The sequence below is a fragment of the Struthio camelus genome, chromosome 12, assembly GCF_040807025.1.
Source record: "Struthio camelus isolate bStrCam1 chromosome 12, bStrCam1.hap1, whole genome shotgun sequence".
Classification (NCBI taxonomy): Eukaryota; Metazoa; Chordata; class Aves; order Struthioniformes; family Struthionidae; genus Struthio; species Struthio camelus.
Genome location: NC_090953.1, coordinates 4,775,593 through 4,798,803, shown reverse-complemented (window position 1 = coordinate 4,798,803; position 23,211 = coordinate 4,775,593). Strand labels below are relative to the sequence as shown.

The 23,211-nt window shown below is 43.3% G+C and overlaps 1 protein-coding gene across 1 annotated transcript in view; it reads right to left on the bottom strand.

Moving 5' to 3' along the window:
* The window catches only part of ADAMTS17 (ADAM metallopeptidase with thrombospondin type 1 motif 17), a 203,565-nt gene that overhangs the window by 109,570 nt on the left and 70,784 nt on the right, over positions 1-23,211 (bottom strand). Inside the window, exon 8 of the mRNA XM_068958707.1 lies at positions 16,925-17,030. Within this exon, the coding sequence (XP_068814808.1) occupies positions 16,925-17,030 (106 nt within the window). The remainder of the gene's footprint in view (positions 1-16,924; positions 17,031-23,211) is intronic.

The window sequence follows — 23,211 nt, the reverse complement described above, 5'->3', positions numbered from 1 at the left end:
GAGCATATGGAAACAGTCACTCCCTGCGACCCAGCTTGCCATGACTCACCCAGGGGTAATCTAGCATTAACCAGCCAGGATTAAGCATGAGTTTTCTGTCTAAATCCCAGTGGAGCAATATAAATGTAAATGGATGACAGACTGAACAACATACTCACGTAGGGTGAGAGGGAGGGGAGAAAGGGAGGTGTAATCTATCCACCCTGGCATTTCAATATGGCACGATAACAGTGCCCCATGGAAAGCCCTCTATTCAGACATACTGTGTGCACAAAAGCCGTCTCTTTATCCATATGAAGGAGACAACCGAAGGACAAAATTCCTCCCTCTTCCCACTTCCTCACTGGGTCTCCGTGGAAAGGTTGAGAAGGGAGTCCCGCCTCTACGGTCCATCCAATCTCCACCACAGATGAAGATGCTGGTATGGAACAAGGCTATGCAGGGTGCATGGCTGTCTGCTGAGAATATTAAGCGCGGCCATTAATCTCAGATTGATATAGGTCACTAAGCAGAGAATGTACATCAACAGTTCTCAGCAGCTACTGCCTTTGGCTGGATTTGAACCAGTAACTTAGAAGTGGGAGACAGTATATCGTGTAATCAGGCCTGTGAGCCGTCCAGTCCCAAATCAAGTTCAATGTTAGGAATTTTTATTAACATTTGAAATTGAAGCTGCGTCACTGGAAAAATGCCTACTTCTGAACTGGTTCAACATGTTTAACATTTCAATATAAAATATTGATATCTTGCAAATTATGAGGCTTCCAACCAGTTGAGAATAAAGGCGTAACAGAGGCAGAAGTACAATGAGGTTGCTCATTAAACCTGGAATTATAATAGGAGCTGCAGTGCAAAATGAGGACAGTAAATTTCAGTTGAGTGAGTGACTTAGGAAGGTGATGCATCTGCAAAGCAACCAAAGAGAGGCAGGGTCAGTCAGAGTAGTCAGAACAGAGTCCAAGTGAGACTTGGATGGAGGGCAAACTAACAAACGCTAGGGAAACATGCTAGGGTGAACTGAGCTGGGGAGGAGGCAATGAAACAGCTTGCGTAACCTTCTTACAAAAACAGCGGTTACTGGGACTGCTGGCTTAATGGAAAACAGGCTTTTTCACCTTGTGCTTTTCAAACACGTAAATACAGTGGCTTAAATATCTTGACTATTTTAGAATCTGTCAGAAGGTGCTTTGGAGGGAAGATGACTCTATTTAAAATATTTTAAGAAACAGAAGACAGTCATTTTGTATGTAATGTTATCTAGGACAAGGGTGTTCAGGATGGGTGCTTAAGTATTTGTTTTGTTTTTTTTTTTTTTCAGGAGAGACAACACATAAAGGGAGCCATGACTACTGGACTCTTGTTTTCATAACCAAGTTTATGTCACTCTCCAATAATGAAGTAACCAGACATTTTATATGGTTATCTACTCATCAAACAGCCAAGAAGTCAACAACAGGGAGTGAGAACACACAAACGCCTATGGTGAATAGCAGTGTGGAAAGCTGTGGTTTATTCAGCTGCATGACAGATCCAGCCCTTTCTGATATGGTTTTCATTTAAAAAGAATTAGCTCTTTTGCCACGGAATCTAGAAGGCAGCAAGTATGAGCTCGTGAGGCATGGGACAGATAGCACACATGAGACACTGACACGGCAGGAACAGGCACGGTGACATTTTACTCACTCAAACATTTCTTCTAAAACCTTGCTGCCGATGTGGTCCTAGATACCTGTAAGAGAGCTGGCCAAACCCCGCTGACATTAATGGCAGTCCTTTTATTTGGTTTGATGGAAGTTAGACCAGGGCCATGAAGAACAGGGCAAATCACCTCATGGTCTTCTCCACAGCAATAATGTCATTTGTCCACACGTAGCTCTCTCTAGAGAATCCTTGCCATTTTTGCAGGGTAACTGATTCACAGCAGGGCAGAGAGTGCCCAAGGTATTCAGACTTCCTGGTAAGGTGAAGGAAGCCTGTTGCAATGCGGGTGAACACTTATCCTTCCAATAGCCTGCCCTCATTGCATGTGATTTGTGGACTGACTATTCCCAGCATAGCAACCTTTTCCTGAAAAAGCCTCACAGTGTTTCTGATCAGAATCAGAAGGTCCAGGGAGTGCAGGGATTGGGGTACGAGGTGACAAAAAAAGAAGTGCTCCACCCAACAGAAAGTCCTAGGGAAAGCTAAAGTTGGTCAACATTTGTACAAATAAACTTAGTGGAAACTCCACACTGAAGAGGTAGCATTACCTCAAGAAAAGACACATCATTTTCATCTTAACGTCCACTGCTTTTGGAGTCCCTTGTAGCAGCTAAGACAAATCTCTAAATGTGAGAGCTGTCAGCTACAGCAGCTCGAGCAGTAAGCATTACGACTTGGAAAGGATTGCTGGAATGTAGCATAGTGTAAACCAGTTAGAACCCCGCACAGATGGGGTCCCCGCACAGATGGGGTCTTATCCTGCTCAGAGTCCTCTCTCTTTGAAGGAAGACTTGCAAAGGTGCAAAGTAAGGTACAACCAACTCCTGGGATAAGCATATTATAATAGCGCATTTCCTTATTGTGTAAGGACTCAGAAGAGGCCACAGCGGTCCAGACTGATCATGCAGACACAGAAGGGGACTTGGCTAGATCTACACAGGCGATGAAGGTATAGGAAAGGATCATGCAGGAGCCTAGCACACTTAGGTTTACAGTAACAGTCACCATACTTTGTGTGTGAGAGCTCTTCTGTAAGAGGTTTCCATTCCAGCCTTTTTTAGCCCTACAGGCTTCAGAATTGTACTGCATGTGGATTCATAGCACCTACACATCCACAGAACACTACACCATCTCCACAGCAATCATTCACCTGGATGCTCACCGTTTCTACCTCCTTTCCCACACTCCTTGATACATGCCAGCAACACTCAGAGGCAACAGGTTTCTGACACAGACAGCAGCATCAATAAGAGTCAAGAATTGTTTTAACAGTGCTATACTGGTTGAAGGGGTGAACATAGATATATAAAAAAATTGTCATGCATTGTGACACGCACCAAAGCGACTCCTGACAGGGGGGGGGAAAAAAACAATAAAACTTCTCTCAAGCTACCAGCGAAGAGACTCCGGCTACTGGTCATGATCATAGGTGAGTTGTGGTTACCCTAAAACTGCAAAAAACATTATCTCGGGGCCAAAGGCTAACATCCCCGTGGAAGCATTTGCACTGAGCTGTTTCCTTGCCCTGCATAAGATTTAATCCATTCTTTGGATTAAAAATAAAAAATTCTCTCTCTTTCACTTGCTTCAGTCTGGTTTAAGAAAGCAGGAAATTGTTGCAGAAGAAGGAACACAGCGACTATGAATGAAACAGAGCTCAGTGGTGGGCAGGGAAAGACTCTGCTCATTTCTCTCTTCTGGTGAGCAGAGGCTGCTGTGCTCCATCTGAAGCTCCTTGTTTGCAGAAAGCTCCCTGGCGCATCGCAGAAGTAACATGCCGAAGGGTAGGTAACAAGCTGTTTGCTTTCAACACTGCCTGCAGTGGGTAAGAACAAGACCTCAGAAAATATGACAGGTATTTTCTCATAAGATGAAAGGGGAATACAAATTTGTAGGGTGGAAAAGAGACAAAACCTCAGGGATAGCTGGGTGGGAATGCCCACCCACTAGGGGTCCAAGACAACGGCATAAGCTCAGTAAGAACAGCCGATTCATCTGGGTAAAGCCCTGTCACGCTGTCAACAGTCTAAGAGGAAGCTCACGAATGCAAACACTTGAGTACACCTTTCTAAAACTCCTGCGAATCCAGAGAAAATCTCCAATCAGCTATGTGAAATGCAAACGGTCACACCTGAACAAAGAGATTTAACACGAAATCCCCTACAAGAGAGAGGGGAATGCTGGTGGACCTTATTTGCCAAATGTGTGCAACACAAGTAACCACAAATGTCCCACACTCTACGCCACCAGGAAGCCACCCACTGCTGAGAGCTGGGGGAAACGAGGCAGTGTGGGGAATGCACTGCAGGAGCCAGGAATGCTGGCTGCCTTCCCAGCACAGGGAGATGAATTCTGCACTCAGGGAGGTGGGAAGGAGGAGATGGCCAACATCAAAAGACAAAGAGGCATCAAGTAACTGCAATGTATATAATTCTACCAGCATCAAGTCTTATAGTCTCCCGAGAAGCCCATGGATGTGTGCTTTTCAGTTCCCAGAGCAGCAGAAAGGCCTGTTCACAGGAAAAATATTTTTCACCCTTTTTTTTTCCTTATTCTTCCCAGCATGGTCTAGGCTGAACATTGTGGGCTTCCAGACTGCATGCAAGAATAAATCCATCCAGTGTGACCATCTTACACTGGTTCACCAACATGAAAGGTGGCTGCAGCCGCCAGTAACAAATCCGGTTGCTTTCTTTTGCTTGAAAGAATGAAAAGTTTTCTGTCCAGAAAAAAAGTTGCACAGGAAACGTGTGCTCCAATTCTGCTAGTTCCATCTGTAATCCACCAATGGATCAGTCTGCAAGAGACAGACTCCTTCAGCTGAAGAAACATGCAATAAAGGCATGATGTTTTCAGTGGTATCCTTGCCACAACCACTTCCATCACACAGGTGTGCTCCCTATCCTTAAGGAAACTTTGCTTCTGGTAATGCTCCTTCTATCTACCAGTTTGCTAAACTCTTGGGATTTTTTATTACAGCAGCAGCTGGGAAAATAATTCATAATCCCAAAATCACCTGGCCTTGGCTGCTCAAAAACTATTTCAAAACCTCAGCACACAAATGTTACTTTGTCTCCCTCATTTGATCAGCAGGGAGAGATTTGATATTAAACAGGAATATTGCAGACTACGGTTTGGTATCAAAGCAATTTGGAAATACGTTCAGACCAATCCAGATTAAGTGGAATTCTTTGGGTAGTGAGGGTGCCTACAGACTTTGAGGCTAATGAAGCCAAGTTTGCTTTCATATTGCCTATGAATGCCATATGAAAAAAGAAAAAGTAAAGGCACCTTGGAAAGAGATATTCTTGCTTTGAGTGACTCTGGCTTGAACATGTTAATGTGAAGACAAATTAAGGAGAAGCAAAAAAAAGACTGTGATCTTCATAAGAAGATATCTCTTTAGAAGGTCTTTAGCTGAAAAGAGGTGCAGTTTGCATGTCATTTAACTGATGACAGCTTTCTGGAGATAGTGTAGGAGTATTCCTCAAAACAGAGCACATATGATTCTGTTCACCACACTGAGACACGCTGCCTGCAATAATGTATTTTGCAAACCTGGTGAGGTTACATCAATAAACACCATAAAACATTTCAGGATGAGCTCCAGGGATGTTCTGAAGCGCTTAGGGTTATGTTAAGAAAATAAGACAACATTTTTCTGAGTAAAAGTATTTTGTTTGTTTGTTTGAAGTGAGAGAAGCCTCAGGATCATGTCTGGATTAGTACTGAGAGGGTATCTATAACACAGTGAAGTAACAGAGTGAGAGGTAAAATATACCCAATGGCGAAGATGACAATTAAAAATGAGTACATGGGAGTTGATGCTTATGCAAGCTTGAGCAGAAAAGCAGAAGACGCAGCAATTACTATAACGTTCCTGCTGGAAAACCCAGTTCTCTGCATATTTGTTTAAAGCTACAAAATTCAAGCAACATACATTTAAATCAAAAATCTACCGCTGATGCTCAGTGGCTCATAATGAGCACTAGGGAAGAGTTCTGCCCTCTTTGGCTGAACCTACCCTATATTACACAGCAAGCAGCTTTCCTTGAGATAAAGGAAGTGCTAGCCAGGAAAGAATTTGCCTGTTGAAAGGTGCTAGCAGCTAGTTGTGTTTTCAAGAGGAGAAAAGCAAGCTGTCCTTCTTTAAAGGAAAGCTCCTTCTCCTAAATATAAAGATTGCCTAAATTAGGAAGGACACGATTCGTAGGGAGCATTCCTTTATATTCACGAGCTTTAATATTTACAATTTAACGAACATTAAAAACACCAGGTTAGAAAACCTGCCCTTTCATTAACTGTCTCTGGAGTGATGATGGCAAAGAGCAGGGTGGTAGGAAGGGAGTCCAGTGGGCAGCGGGTGGGAGAGACAGGCAGGCTCTGAACTCTCATTGGCAGGCGAGAGTGGGCTACCAGGGGCCGGGCATCAGAAACTTCTGCAAGGTCAAACTGTCCTGTATGCGGATAAAATCTGGCATACAGAATGAACGGCTGGATAGAATTTGGAGCAGAGAGGGAAGGCACAGCGAAAAATTCTGTTTTTTAGCACTCAACACACTAAACTGATTAGTACTCAGTAGGAAGGACACTTTTTGAGTAAAGAAGACACAGTGCGAACAAAGCTTTATGATGAGTCTCTTTCTGCTCTGATTTGCTTTACCTAGACAAGAACAAAAGCAGAAAACTGAGAAAAAATTGGATTATTCTTCTGTTTTTTGGAAACTGGGGTTCAAGTAAAGACACACATGACAAAACTCCCTGCTGGGTTGGACTGGGCAGTGGAAAGAGGCCCAGCATCTGATGTAGGGAGGGTTTTACAAATGAGAAAGGACCCATGAGAACAAAGAAGGCCTGTTTATTTCATCTGTCTAGTAACCTCTTCTCCCTCAATTTTATTCCCCGACACAACCGTTGGCCAAGAGGCAGCCAACCTTGTTCCACTACAGTGCAACCTTCCACTGACATAACAGTAAAGAGAACCACAATTTTAGAGGCAACAACATTTCCACTGGCATTGCTGCTGCTGAGTTACTACAGAAGGCTTTTCCAAGTGACAGGCTGGGATTTATCACCTTCCCCAACTCTGCAATCATTCTCACCTGGAACCTGTTGAACTCAGCAGGCCAGGCACACAGCCTGGGTTACAGGCTATTGGAAATCAGCTGCTAGTGGAAAAATAAATACTTCAGCTAGATTGCTGCCCTTGTATAAAAACAAATGCTTATTTGGTAAATGGTACTTGCAAACCTAATATTTCCTGTGTGGGTGTGTACTGAAGAGGATGGACAATGAGGACTTGTACAGTTCCTATGTTTTGGGTCACTGGGTGCACAAAGCTGTTGCCAGCAAAGCCAATGAAGTATAAAACCAGAGCCCTTGTAGCAGGAAGCATATGCAAGATTTGCCAAATCATTACAGTCCAGCTATTTAACATGGCCTTGGCTTACTCAGCAGAATAAGCCTTCAAAAAGAAAGACATAGCTGGCAAAGCGACAAAGCTGTTGATTAAAGGAAAGTTGCATTGTCTGGAAGTTTCTAAATGACTGTTGTTTGCCTGTTTGGTGCAGTTTTATGTTAAGTACAGCTGCACAAGATGCTCAAAAACAAAGACATTAGTGGGACTCAGACAGAATATTGCTTCACAAAGGATTACACAGACGTGCTTTACAAAGCGTAGAGTAAAACCATAGACACCCCTGCCCATAACCACAGAAATGCTTGCCACAAGAGTCCAGAATGCAACATGAGGTGGACATTCCCACGAACTGTTCCAATGTAGTTCCACTCCAATACTGTAAATAAACTATCAAACTTTGAAGATACAAGGAGAAGAACAGATATATATGGTAGGGGGAAGGTACTCCCTCCCCACCATAATGCTAGGATTAGCAGGTTCAGCAAGTGCACTTTTAAATATCTTGCAGTTTTACATAAAATCACACCTACTATCCAGACAGTCTGACACATGAGACTACTCAAACCTCCCCATTTTTCCTTCAGAGTCTTCTTTTTCTCTATTTGATTTCCCCAGCATTTCTGCCTTCTCTAAATTCTACTCAGTTTCTACCAAATGACCTTGCTACTTGCATCTCACATTGAAACTGATGATCCACAAGTACCCATGCATGGTTCTGATCCTACTGTCTGTGCAAAACCACCTTGCCCAGCCAAGGTTAACGTACCAGGGATATTCTGCTTCTGGAACTCATATTTGCTCATTCAGGTATCATGTATTATATTATGCTGGCCAAACACACCTTATGTTTGGCGGTACTCCATCACTACTTCTTCCTCAACATCTCAAGTCACACCATCCGTTCTTTCAGAAGTCTCCACTGATTTTTTTGTTTATAGATGTTCAGATCTAGACCTACCTTTGACTGCTACTTCCTTTAGGTGGCACAGTTCTCAGAAAGTTATCTTCAAGCTACCATTATCCATAGGTACATTATAGATTTTAATGTACCTAAAGCAGACCTTTCAGTGTATACTGAAAGCAGACCTTTCAGTGTGTACTTAGCACAAGGAATGTCTCCTGCAGTTTTAGGCTGTACCTACTCCTCTTTCAAAACCAGAATATGTTATTAAATCATTGTTTAGACCCGATCAGCCTGATTCTGATATACAAAGAAACATGATGAAATAGACAGTGTTTCATTATGTCCATTTGGAGTTGTTCAGAGAAGGGCAACTTAACTGTGAAAATGTGCTTGCAATTATCTGTGGAAGAAGAATGAAACCTGGGAGGGGAACAAGAGAAGGGAGCCTGGGAACAGAGAGACGTTCCACAACAGATTTACAACACAAATGGCAGAAAATAAAATTAGCAACTCAAGGGTGGGTACAGACCGCTGCCAGCATTTTTGGCCAGCCTCAGCGTATGTCTACGCAGCAGTCGTCCCTCCCAGGAATCCCTGGGACTGCGCTACACTGGGACGGAGACATACTCCGATGAGATTTAAAATGGGGAGTTCTGGCACTAGCAGAATATAAATAAGGCAGTAACTGCCTGACACAAATTACCCAGCCACTCAGGAAGTCTTAATGCAGCAACACAGTACCTGAGTTTGCTAGAGTAAATCTCGCATGGGATTGTCTCCTTTGGGATCCAATTGTCCCTGATTTTCAACCCCTACAGATGCAGACATGTGAGTGCCAACACAGTCTCTTTTGCAGTATGGCCAAGGCAGCCACACGGGGTTTTGCAAAGGCACAGAGGAAAGTGTGCCACAGCTCTCCATAAGACAGAGTCGGCATCCAAACTGCCAGCAGTGCTATCACAGAAGTATATCCAGGCACAAGGTGGAGTATCTTGTTGGATTGCCACAGGCTACATCCTTGATCCATCACACGAACGGATACTACCCTACAGGCTGGCCACGTCTTGTTTAAGGTCTCACTTTGGGAAAACATTCAAGCACAGCAATGAGTAAGAGGCCTGTGGACTTAGATCAGTGAGTTTCAGTAAGGTGAATCTGTACCCCATGTGTGACGGGTTCATCACTGTGTGTGGACTGGATGGCAGTACTGGCATTCACAAAACAAAACAAACAGTCAGGCATGCGCATGGTCCCCTTTTCCCACACCTTTCTCTGCATCTGGAGAAGGGTCTGAACCAATGCCAGAGCTTCCTATATGGTGTAAGCACTCAGTGCAAAAAAGGGAAAACAGTTCAGCACCTGTAAGCCTCAGCTCCCACCCAGGAAGAAGTCGAGCAAAGCGGGCAGGAGACCTGCATGGATAAGCAAGGAACTCCTGGCAAAACTCCAGCAGAAGAAGGAAGTGTACAGAATGTGGAAAAGGGGACAGGCCACTTGGGAGGAATACAGGGACCTTGTCAGAGTGTGCAGGGATGCGACAAGGAATGCTAAGGCCCATTTGGAATCAAATCCGGCAAGGGATGTCAAGGACAACAAGAAGAGCTTCTTCAAATACATCAATAGCAAAAGGAAGACTAGGGAAAACGTGGGCCCGCTGCTGAATGGGGCGGGTGCCCTGGTAACAAAGGATACAGAGAAGGCAGAGTTACTGAATGCCTTCTTTGCTTCAGTCTTCACTGCTAAGGCCAGTCCTCAGGAATTCCAGACCCTGGAGACAAGAGAGGAAGGCTGGAGAAAGGAAGACTCTCCCTTGGTTGAGGAGGATCAGCTTAGAGATCTTTTGTCCAAACTTGACATCCATAAATCCGTGGGCCCCGATGGGATGCACCCACGAGTGCTGAGGGAGCTGGCGGATGTTATCGCTAGGCCACTCTCCATCATCTTTGATAGGTCCTGGAGATCAGGAGAGGTGCCTGAGGACTGGAAGAAAGCCAACGTCACCCCAGTCTTCAAAAAGGGCAAGAAGGAGGAGCCAGGAAACTACAGGCCTGTCAGCCTCACCTCCATCCCGGGAAAGGTGATGGAACAGCTCATCCTGGAGGCCATCACTAAGCATCTGGAGGACAAGAAGTGATCAGGAGCAGTCAGCACGGATTCACCAAAGGGAAATCACGCTGGACCAATCTCTTAGCCTTCTCTGATGGAATGACTGGCTGGGTAGATGAGGGCAGAGCAGTGGATGTTGTCTTCCTGGACTTCAGCACGGCTTTGGACACTGTCTCCCATCACATCCTCCTAGGTAAGCTCAGGAAGAGTGGGCTAGACGAGTGGACAGCGAGGTGGATTGAGAACTGGCTGGATGGCCGAGCTCAGAGGGTTGTGGTGAATGGCGCAGAGTCAAGTTGGAGGCCTGTGGCTAGTGGTGTCCCCCAGGGGTCGGTCCTGGGTCCAGTCTTGTTCAATATATTCATCAGTGACCTGGAGGAAGGCACAGAGTGCACCCTCAGCAAGTTTGCCGATGATACTAAACTAGGGGGAGAGGCTAACACACCAGAGGGCTGTGCTGCCATTCAGAGGGACCTGGACAGGCCGGAGAGCTGGGCGGAGAGGAACCTCCTGAAGGTCAACAAAGGCAAGTGCAAGGTCCTGCACTTGGGGAGGAATAACCCCAGGCACCAGTACAGGCTGGGGGTTGACCTGCTAGAAAGCAGCTCTGCCGAGAAGGACCTGGGAGTGCTGGTGGACAACAAGTTAACCACGAGCCAGCAGTGTGCCCTTGTGGCCAAGAAGGCCAATGGTCTCCTGGGGTGCATGAGGCAGAGTGTTGCCAGCCGGTCGAGGGAGGTGATCCTGGCCCTCTCCGCAGCCCTGCTGAGGCCTCCCCTGGAGTACTGTGTCCAGTTCTGGGCTCCCCAGTCCAAGAGAGACATGGCACTCCTGGAGAGAGTCCAGCGGAGGGCTACCAAGATGATTAGAGGGCTGGAGCACCTCTCCTATGAAGAAAGACTGCAAGAGCTGGGCCTGCTCAGCCTGGAGAAGAGAAGATTGAGAGGGGATCTCATCAATGTGTACAAGTATCTGAAGGGGGAGTGTCAAGAGGATGAGGCCAGCCTCTTCTCCGTGGTGCCCAGCAACAGGACAAGAGGCAATGGGCAGAAAGTGAACCACAGGAAGTTCCATCTGAACCTGAGAAAAAACTTGTTCACTGTGAGGGTGACAGAGCATTGGAACAGGTTGCCCAGAAAGGTAGTGGAGTCTCCTTCCCTGGAGATGTTCAAAACCCGTCGGGATGTGATCCTGGGCAATATGCTCTAGGTGACCCTGCTTGAGCAGGGAGGTTGGACTAGATGATCTCCAGAGGTCCCTTCCAACCTAAACGATTCTGTGATTCTGTGATTCTGCAACTTTAGTAAAACTGTCTTTAATGCCTTTTGGAAGGTAAGTAGTAATTTCGGGAGGAATTGCTTCCTGGCAGTTAATTTCTGTATTTTTGCCACAGCAAAGAAGAAAAACATTCCACAGAAATTCAGGTTAGGGACAACATGCCTGATAAAACGTGGGACTAACTCATGCTACCGCTACATTTCAAATAGCATTTACAAGCTCTGCCTTTCTGCCTAGGACTGATCTGCCAGCACCGTAACACCCTAGGAACCTACTGGTGGTTGCTTTGCTCATACTTCTAAAAACCTACTCTTTAAAAATGCTATGAAGAAAGTCCTGAATTTGCCTTCATTACAGTGCAGAGGGTCAAAAGAGCAACACAGAGTGGAAAAAGAAGCCCACATGGGAGCTTTTATGAAAAATAGGTTTAACATTTAATGTTAGCCAGGTGAAAACTATACTCTTCTGCCTACATCAGCAGAGCCAGTGCATTCAAGGTTGGACTATGGTGAGCTGCTCTAAAGAAAACAGAGCGGGTTGGGGTTTTTTCTTTCAAAATAGCCTTCTCATCTCCCACATTCTGCACCTAAATGTCATAATCGGAGAGTAAAACTGGAGGATTTGCAGCAAAGGTCCCTCCATTTTTTGTGGCATTTCCAGAACTGCTGCCCTTGCACTGCTACCATGGTTTGGCTGCCTGGCTACATTGCCGCTGGCTCTGTGCTGACTGGAATCACAAAACAGACTGCTTAAAGAAAAAACTGCTGTCAACTTCGTGTGCACTCTGCCGAGCTACCTGACTGCTCAGATCTGTGTCCCATTTACTTTGGTGGGTCCACAGGTTCTATATTAAACTTTTCCAAATCTAATGGAATGTTAAAGGCCAAATCTTTACACCTTGCAGGGAGGGAGGGTGGTGTTAGTTTCCTGTTCTGATTTTTCGGAAGTATGCTTGTACGCCCACACTGCACTGACCTGGATTTGCCAGTGCAAGCTGTCATGGGACATTATTCCATACAGGTTTTGGAGCTGTTCAAGACACATTCTCTTTCAGCCTGCAACGCTTTGACATCCTTCCCTATAACTATCTGCATGACAGAATCTCTCTGCTGGACGCTGCACTGCACAGAGCAGCATGGTAATTTATTCACAAGTTCATTAGCATAAATGCTAGACCACAAAGGGAACATCCACAGAGCATTTTTCCCTTACGTGCAACACCGCTATTGCTTAAGATACACCACAAAGACCATACTTAATTATTTAACAAATAAACATGCACCCTAAAGTCATTTTAACCAAACTACATCTATCAATAGGTATGTCTAAAGCAAATAATCATACTGGACAGAAACCCGCTGGTTCTAAACACTTCTCTTGGCTGGCTCCAAATCCAAAGCTGTTTGTGCTCTGTAGGCTTTTTACCTTTGGACTTGTTTTTGTCCTCATCTGTTTCAGCTTCACGTTGGAGGCCATGCGGTTTCAGACTGCTGGCAACAGACTGCATCTTGCTTATTGTCAGTTGATTTTGATTCACTTAAGGGCATCTGACACAGCGTGGCTTGCAGCCATATCACCTCAGGCTGTTCTCACCATCTAGGCAGTGCCAGGTTCCCCAGCTCATGAATGGGAATCTTCCCTCCCCACCCAAGCCTCTCCCGCCCCGACCCACAACAGGAAAGCCAAGGCTGCTGAAAGAAATAGGAACGGCAACAAAGCTGGCATTGTTGTCCTGAAAAACCACTGGCTACAGCCCACCCACTTCAGTTAGGGATAACGGATAAAAAGATGAATCCTAGCTTTGTTTAAAAAACGTATTTGCCTTTGTCTTTGGAAAAGTCTTGAAAATGGCAACAATGTCACCGCTGCAAGCAAAAAGAAAAACAGGGGACGGGGAAGCGGCACTATTTGTCTATGAGTCATGCTACTCAGGGTGGTCTTTGAGGTATAAATCTCTGAGCAAGTTCACAGTGGTGCACTTCATGGGGGAGGAAGCAAGCACCTCTCAGGATGCCATTGACTACACTAGGGCATTTTTAAGCTCTTACTGATGGGGTTGTCCAGAAAGCTAAGCAATACGTGGGTAAGAAAGGTTTCAACATAGTATGCTGTTTATAATTAGAAAGCCTTCGGCTTATAGTTTTTAAGATTTCAGTGGCTGTTGTGATCACTGAGTCTTCTTTAGCGTAGACCAGAACACAGCACTCCACCCAGCAATCTCTGGGTTAAAAACTACAACAACAACAACTGTGGTTAACTGACTCAAAATCATCCTTCCAGATTATAAGATATCAATACAACAGATAAAAGTTATAAAATTCACCCAGTAATCAAGCAACAGCAACCTTATACTTTAAAGCCTGCAGATGAGTATTTATAGGACCTATAAGCATCGCTCTAATGGACCTACTTAATGATGTCTCCATGTTTTCATAGTGCAGCTGTTTCTAGTACTGTTTTTGCAGTAAGTCCAAATGACATTAGTGGTAGATTAGGAATCTGACACATCAATTAGTAATCCATTCGCTTTTTCCAAAAGTCTACATCAGAAACAATCTGTGAATGCCAAACAGAGCTTGTGATCTCCATGGACATTTGTTAGTTTCAGGGCAAGAAGTAATAAATCTCAGCTTTTCAACACTAATAAGGAAGTCAGCCTCCAATAAAGCTCACAAGTATGACTCTTCAAAATTAGTATTTTTGCCAATATGGATATAAGTTTTGACTGGAAATGTTTTTTAAATAAAACCCCAGAAACATGTACCTAGTCCTCCTTGCTTTTCATTTTTAAACCTGAAGACCATCTGCTCAGCTTCCTTGCCTTTGTCTCTGCAATGGGTTTCCTTACATTTCAGTCATTTAACTTTACCTAAAAAGCAGTAGAAGCCTGCCAGCAACTCTTCTATTTGCACATGCTGAAACAAGACTGCTCAGAGCACCCTGCTGCAGTTTAAAAACAGAAGAATAAGCAGAGGCCTGACCCCAAGTAAATCAAGGAAAAGATTCCTGTTGATCTCAAGGCCAGAAAGGCACCAATAAATTGCCCAGACTTTGAAATAAATAAGCAGGGCACTGGTGGATGACAGCATACAGGGATAATTTTGATACTCAGGGAAGCTGATGAGAGATAGATGGTATTTTATTCCCCTTCTCTATCTGCCTTTGGCACATCAAGGGTTTGCTTATGCACACGTATAGCTGGGCATAAACAAGGGATGAGGGGGCAGAAGGGCTGGAGGGCTTGCTTCAGCGTGTTATAGAGAACTGCAACTCATTGTGAAGCAGGCTAACCTGGAAGGGGTCCCCAAAACGCCTGTGGCAGCAGAATTCTGCCAGTAGCTTCTCTAACCCAGCTGGCTCCTTCAGTTGGAGCCCTCCTTGCTCATGCGCCTTCTCACACCTACATTCCCAAATACCTTAGGTCTTTAGACTGGTTCTGACAGACCCTCTGAGTCCCCGCTGTGCCCAAGCACCCTTCCTAATCTCTCTTGCCTGAGCCTGTTGTAGTCTGCTCTCTCTCTATAAGGCGGCTCATGAGACAGTTCTTCCGTTATAAAATTGCAGTCTCTTTGGTTGCTTGTCCCTTTTCATCTACAATTTTCCTTTAAGCTTTCCACTTCTTCTACAACGGGATCTGTAGCTCTCCTGGAGCAGAAGCTTCTCTGCATGACAGCAAACTCACTGTCCAAAGATCCTGCATCTGAACAGAGACTCTCTAGGGTACTGAACCCCAGCTACCCTCTGTTGACCCCTTTGGACATTTTACGCTCGCCTCTTGAAATTGCTTTCCAAGATGGACGTAAGAAAGAAAACCAGAGAAAGGACGCTGTCATCTTATCACCAAAAATGCACTCAGAAAAGAAAACTGAGTTTGCCATTTTCTGCACAGATGGAGAGCTGTATGCTAACGCATTACATCCCCTATTTATGTTATGGATTTTTTTGCAAGGCATTATTAGAGGGAACCTTGAAAGGCTCTACTGGGAAACTTGGCAAACACTGGGGCAGACCAGTCTCACTCTCTTTTACACAGCTGGATTTTCTACAGCCCAAGTATTTTTCCCTCCTGGTCTTGGCCCATCCAAAGATGAACGCTGAATTTCCCTTAACGTTACCCACAGGTTAATTTGTTATTAAGCTTAGGCTCAGTTTAATATCTTGGCATGCAGTTTAAACAAAACTAAAACCAAATGTCCTTCACTTCTCCTGCTGAAACCACCCTTGGTTTGGCTCAGCTGCCTTTGGTGTCACTGAAGGGTGAACAGGAGATTCATTTTCATCTTGTCATTTTTGGTAGTAATCTAAATATCCTCCATGCAACTTTGAAACATACTGCCGTAAAATAATTATTTGCCATGGAGTGGGATTGGCCATAATCTGAACACGATGCATTGGCTCTGACTTAGTCAAATCCTTGTTACTGTTAGGGAAGGAGGATACAACAGGCATACAAACAGTAGGAGGCCAGAAGGGTGCAGAAAAAACTTCGACACAGCTTCACACGAAAGGCACAATGGTGGGATTTCCCTCTTTCCATCCAGAGAGAGGCTAAAGGAAAGAGTACTTGGAAATCCCACAGGCACAGCCCCTGCCCCTGCAGAAATTTGTTCTTGGTCTAACCCTATACATCACACAATTTTATTGTGATAAAGTGCAACCAGAGTGATGGCAATGGAAAGGGAAAAAAGCCTGTAAGTATTATGTGTAAGTGCATATAACACTTAGCCTGTAAAGCAGTGAGTGTGGTTGCTGACCTTTGGGTTAACTCATTAACTGCATTAAGAAAGTGTAGTAAATGACTTTTCCAGTCAGTTTTGTTTTCTTCTGCCCATGGAATATTTACAAGCAGCTTAACGAAGACTTCAAAGTCACCTGCAGAAAGTACTCATAATCTCATTCTGCAAATTTCAGTCTGACTATGAAGTATCACATTCTTAGCTATTTTTTCCAGTCAGTGTTCAAAGTGTGTTGGTTAGCTGTGATTGAGCTGATAAATCAAGTTACATGATTTCTTTCTGTTGATCAAATAACAGCACTTAAGGGCATTTCCAAAATGCTGACGTTTACAATTTCTGCCACAATAAATTATTTCACATGCAAAGCTGAAACTGTAACTGAAGTACTTGAGACACCTGAACTTCAGAGAATATTTAGCAGGTTCAAAGATTTTGAAGTTAATGTCATTGTTCTGGAGTTATTCTACTGTGCAAACAAAGGCAGAATTTTTTTCTAACTATTATCATCAGTCACGTCAGGGAACGAGACCTCTTCACGCTGCTCAAAATCAAAACGCAGAGTGGAGAATAGGGAAGGGTCAAACTAGAAAGATCTGTGTTTGCTGAAATGAATATTACAGACGTCTTCTAAAAATTAAGTTCTTCATCAATTTGCCTGATAAATCAGATTTACAAAATCATCACAAAGTTGCCACATCAGTAATTTCATCTGTATCACTTCAAATACAAGTCTACTACAGTGGCATCAGCACAGAAAGAAATAGAAGGATCAGTTCTTACTTGTGCCCAAGTTCGTGTGCAATTGTAAATGCCAGATTGAGACCATTGTCTTCAGCAAGAACACATTTTCTCTTGGCACTGCAGACACCTCCCAGGTAAGCGATCCCTGCAACAGGAACAGAAAATATTTCCATTGGAATTGGTAAAACAGCTCATGTATTCAAATCAGGCAGCAATAACTCAGCCAAAACAATAAAAAATGCACCTAGCACGGAAAACATTAGAGCAGTTTCTCCTCAAATCATCTGAGAATCTTGATCATCATCTGACAGAGAAATAAGCCTAGATTTTCATCAGACAGGACAGAACTCAAGCTAAGCACGCTCACCCGCACTGCTTTCATCAGAAAATATATTTCACTGTCCACAGAGACTGAAGAATTCATCTAAGTTTATCTATTAATGCCCCCTCCTACGATATTAAAAGATGCACTGAAGTAGCCTTAACAAGCCTTGGAACGTGAGTTCTCCTGACTTCCAGTATCCTGTTGGGGCGAAGCAATAAAACAATAAAAGCTGAGACTCTCTGAAGAGATCTTGCATTTTCCCTTATTTCCATACTTAAAGAAAGCAAGAGTAGCAGAGAGAAAAACTGGCAAACTATAGATGGTGAGTCACAAAGGCAATGAAGGTGGCCCACGCAAGCCTTCTACGACTTAGTGGAATTTAGGATTTGATCCCACTGACACTCGCACAGTACTCTCTGATCCTGTTTGTGTGGACACCAGAAACAGCTGTAGGCTGAAGTCAAAAAGGAATTCAGAAGTTACAGCACGAAACTTCTGCTATGGAAAAACAATAATCCTCAGGTGCCTTTCCTGCATCCAGACTGCCCTCTGCACAAAATGCCAGTATACTTTTTGGAAATTTTGTGACGGCATTCCTGTCCTTGTTCAGAGGACAAGTTGCTAATAAGATCTTGTTTCATTTCCCACCCAGAACACACAGTTAAGCCACTGGGAGTTCTGCACAAAGATTAAAGATGGAGAAGGAGACTAAAGATGCCTCTAGCTGTAAAAGTCCTCTACTGCTAGACAGGCCTATCTCAAAAGCCACAAAAACAGTTCAAGCGTGCACACAAAACAGGATTTCCAAAGAGCACGCAGCAACCTAAACGCTGAATTTAACTTGCCACTTCACACAGACTTTTGCCATGCTGGAAGAAGGGTGAGCATCAAGACCTTGCACAGCTGCCCTTTAATTTTTTCCAGCAGATATATTTGTTTATTTTTACCAGAAAAGAAGGGATCTATTTCCTTGCTATTGCACTGTTCTCCTAGAGAGGCGGTTAGGATCTAGCTGCCTTTAATGCATAGACTACAACTGTGCAAGGGAGACATGACCTCACTTTTTTCTGTCAGAGCTGACAAAGCTTTGTTTATCAGGGTGCAAATGGTGTAAAACTTTAGGCCTGGAAGAAGTCCAGTTCTGTTTTTATGAGTTTTGACAACAATATGGATATAGATATTTATCTCCAGAGGAATTTCGGATGGGATGAACGGGTGGGCAACAGTCTTTAACCAGCATTAGCAGCAGTGAGCAAAAGCAGGGCAGAAATCAGACACTAACATTTGCTTATGCAAAGATTGCTGACTGTGGAAGGCCAGATTCATACCAGATGCAAAAATAAAATCAAGATTTAATCTTTTTAAACCAATGGCCATAGAAGGCTAGATTTCAATACTCTTCTTAGACTGACTTGCTTTTTACCCTAAGAATAGTCAGGCGGATGTTAAAAATTTGCTCAAGAAGTAGCATGATTCTTAAAGAAAGAGACTGCAACCTCAATCCACATAACTGATGAACTGGTCAGAGAACAGAACCGCAACTGTGGGCATCTGCAGTGTGTCTTGTGTTTCAACCATGCCTTCCATTTCATTTAAAGATCACAAAACATTCACGATTGACTTCTGAAAGGGGATGTTGATAGCTCTCCTGATTTAAGTGTGCTACTTTTATGGTGACTTATAAATAATAATACCCTTAACAATAACAGCCTTTTGCTTCCAAGCCTACTTGGGATCAGCGATTTCTGGGAACGCTTTCCGCAGAAGGAAAAAACAATTTGGGGAAATGTTAGTTTACTGTAAAACCAACGGCAGAAGGTCTGGGACTAACAGCAACAGCCAGACTTTGGTTTAAGGGAAGGAAAAACCGAACATTAGAGTCACAGAAGCTAGGGATGGAAAGGCAAAATTATGTGACTCATCCAATCTTCTGCTACTTCAGATTTGTCTCTTCTGTCACGTTTTGGAATTCTTAAATCTCCTCCTAACATCTGAACGTGAGCTGGGGTGCTGGGAAGGAAGGGTCCTTCATACTAAGTTGCTAAGCTGCTCCACAGCTGCCTCTCCCTCAGAGGATGTACTTAGGGGTTCTGCTAAGGCAGAGGTCTGAGCACATTGCACTGTGAGAGGAGACAAAACTGCTATGGCCCATCAGCTGCTGGTAATCCCAATCCCCAACTGAGAAAGAGGAAAGCTATTGAGGGCTGTTGAGTTTTCCTTCACCCATTAGCTTGCTTGGACCAGGCTCTTCCCACAGTGCTGTGCTATGAGCCTCTGACACAATTATCATCTACTCAAAAGCCGCTCCTGGAAATCCACCTGCCTTTTGGGTCTGGAGCATCAGGTGCTGCAATCAGAAAAAATGGCACAAATATGGCTCTGTAATAAATGGACCCAACTCAGCTGATGTATACTTTTGCTGAATATGGAAAGACATTTTTAGCTGCTTTTCAGCAGTTTTAGGTACAGTCAACAGCAATGACCAGAGTGGGATTGTTATTGGAAGACCTGACAGCATTTTGTTCCTACTACTAATCCCGATTACTCTGTCTTTATCTTCCACTTAACCATTGCCAATATATCCTCATATGAGGATATAACTGAGAAGGAACAAAGCAGTATTGTAACTCAAGCTCAGTGGTCAATCAGGCAAGGAAGCTTAGCTTGAAGTGATTCCTGCTAAAGTCTTCCAGATAAACTTCAGAAAACAAGACTGATTCAATGTTTGCTGGCACTAGGAGATGGAAGGGGGCAATATTTCCATGTTTGTAGGATGTGGTATAGCAAAATAGTCTAGAGTTCTGGCAGTGTTTTAAAAGAGGTTAAATAAAAATTAAAAAGTAATATGAATCACGAAGGCCTCAAATGTTAATTCTTCTAAAATCTCTCTTTAGCAGTTCTCATCCTGCTGAACCTGACTGGCAATAACACTGTTCTGTGCTAAAAGCCTCATTACTTAGTGGTGGAAAACTTATGATTAAGGACTTGTATGCTCATCAGTGGCTGAAAAAGAAGCTACAGTGGCTCAGTTACAGAATCTTAGTCACTTTTTTTTCCTTCAATGTTTAATGTGAACCCTTTGTGAACATTTTATAATACTTGGAATAACCAGTTTCGAAACACAGACATCTACAATTATTTTATTATTGGAATTATTAATGACATTTGTTGCAGCATAGTCCAGGGATCAGACAATATAGGAATGGAAGTGGACTGGGCTAGGAAGCTTGTAATACTAGAATAGTAGAAAACTTTGCACTATATGAAATGAACTCAATAAGAAGTCTAGCTTATCAGCTGCTGAGTGCTTATTAATAAGAGTCATTCTGGAGCAGCAAGTTGGTTATATTAAATTGTTATATTGCTGCCTCAAAATTTAATATATATAAATACATATACATAAATACAGATACATATGTACATAGAAACATGTATATTTTGCATTAAACCATTCCCTGACACTCTAATTATCTTTTGGACCAATATATTTTTCCACGAATTCTTTGATTACAGCATAAATAGCAGATATGCTATTGATCTACAAATTGCTACCAATGTAACTGCTTTGTAAGCCACGCAGCAATCCATATAATTGATATGCAGAGAAAAAGATAGATTTACTCTTCTCCATTGGGATGGATGGAAACTGTTATTGGATTTTACCTCTAAAAATGCAAGATTTTTATCTGAGCCTTTTGATTCTCCAAAACTGAAATGGAAATTTAATGCATTCAAACATGCTTATGAAATTCCTGGCATGTTGTAGTTCTGCCAGGCTGGGAGTAACATAAGAGGAACTTCTCTTCATTTGGCAATTCTGCATCTGGCCCTGGCTGGGAGACAGGTGCATGAAAACGAAATATAGGGCAGAAAGCTGAACTGATTTTTTTTCCCCCCCAAAACTCATCCTGTGCTCATAGGCAAATACACAGACAGCAGCTTTCTTCATGAACAAAGGGTCCCTATCTTTCCAGATCCACTACTAACCTCTAAGCAGCCCCTACAAATCTATTTTTAATATTTAAAAAGGTCAAGCAGAAGCATCAGTGGTAGAGGGAAGGGAAAGCCTTTTTTCACTAAGTGTGAGGGGTTTTTTTGTTTCCCCTATGAGATATTGCATACTTACAGCCTATAACTTCTGTGTTTGGGTTCGAACACGCAAAGCTATCTGCACTTCCACAGCAAACCCTAGGACACAAGCAACTGTGTAAACTCAGATTTATCCAAAAAGTTGTCATACACAAACAGTTTGCAGCTGTTGGCCTTTCTGTCAGCTAATGAGCCCTGTGCTAGCAACATCTCTAAGGGGAATGATTACATTTATCCCACCAGCTCAGCTAGGCATTAGGATATTACGTATTTGCCACAGTGATAGCCAGAGCTGGAGGAAGAGAAGTGCTGGTGTGTGGGTTCACATTTCATCCTAAACACCCTGGGCTTCCTTCTGTCGAACGGAACATTTGCCCAGCAAATGGCTTGCCCAGGTACTCCAGCTTTCAATTCTCTAATGTCTTGTTTTCGTTGCACTCCTAATACCTTAATCTCTCCTTCTGCCAGCCACCTCTGGATACAGAACTTTTATTTGATTAAAACTTGGCTAGCTTTCTTCTTTTCAATGTATTTGCTGTAGGGAAGGGTGCCAAACTTAAAGTCCTGAAGTCTGCTCCGCACAGATGGAGACTCACTGTACATCCACATGCACAGAGCAAACCTCTCATTCACCACCATTACTAGTTTGGTGTTGAGCTGATGTTTTTCTCATCCTCCTATGACTTCTCTCTATGTGCAACTGCCATCAATTACGCTCCTGTAGCCTCTCTTTAACATCCTACACAAGTAAAATCAGGAAATCCTAGAAGTGATTCATGCTCTGCCTTTTCATTCTATTGCGATGATATGTTTGACAGAGATGCCCTGCCTGTATTTACCCATCAAGTCATTCACCGAGGGAATCTTTGAGTGCTTATGCTATTTAAAAATGAAAAATACTTCTCCTTTCTCTAATGCCTACATACAAAATGTCCCAAACTTTTTATAAGCATTGAAGAAGTCTCTACTAAACCACCTCTAAGATAGATAACACAATCCCTGTTCTACAGCTGAGCAAACAGAGGTCCTAAGAAGTCAGCGGTATACAGGTGAAAAAGAGCTCTATGCATGGAAGGACCCTCTCCAGCATATGCAACACAGACAGATAGGCTAAGATTACTACCACTACCGTCCTACTGAGCCTCCAGGTCCAAGTTTGGTTTATAGGGATCATCCAAAAGAAGCTTACTGTTCCTTCATTTACGAGGATGTGCTAATTCAAACCCAGACATGCAATTTTTGTGGCACAGATTAATTTGGCTTAGTTGTGGATAGTCATTTAGAGGCCAATTTCTGTTAATCTTGCAGTAAGTACATGGTTTCCATTAGAGCTTAACATTCATGTATGGAAACTGTTTTCCTTAGCAATAATTTTCATTGTCATTCTATTTAATGAAAACCACACTGGAAACAACAATACATCATTACGAAATTATATGCAAACATCCAATGCACATGAGACAGCTACGGTTAGGTAGGAAAACAAGAAACCATTCTGCCAAACACTGTACCCAGAGCAAGTCACAGTCTTCTGAACTATTCAAACATTTTTTCAGAGGAAGAGTTTCTCATGCCGCGGACCACCTGATGCAACTGGCTCCTAGGCCCTGCAAGAAGTCAGCTCTTTCAAATAGGCCTCTGCATAAACATACATTTACTCTTGAAGGGAATGTGAATGATGAAATAAACTGATTTTCCATGTGCCTGAGGAAAAAAATAATCTACACTGACAATACAGATATCATTTTTCTTCTGTTTGTAATTAATCAAAGGACAGAGAATATGGCCCGGTTCTGTCTCAGTCTCTCGGGGACAAATAAGAGACAAACATTAGTTCAGGGAAGAAATCAGCTCAACTAACTTGACTTTGTTGAGCAGCAAAACATCCAAGCCCATGCTGAGGGCCTATATC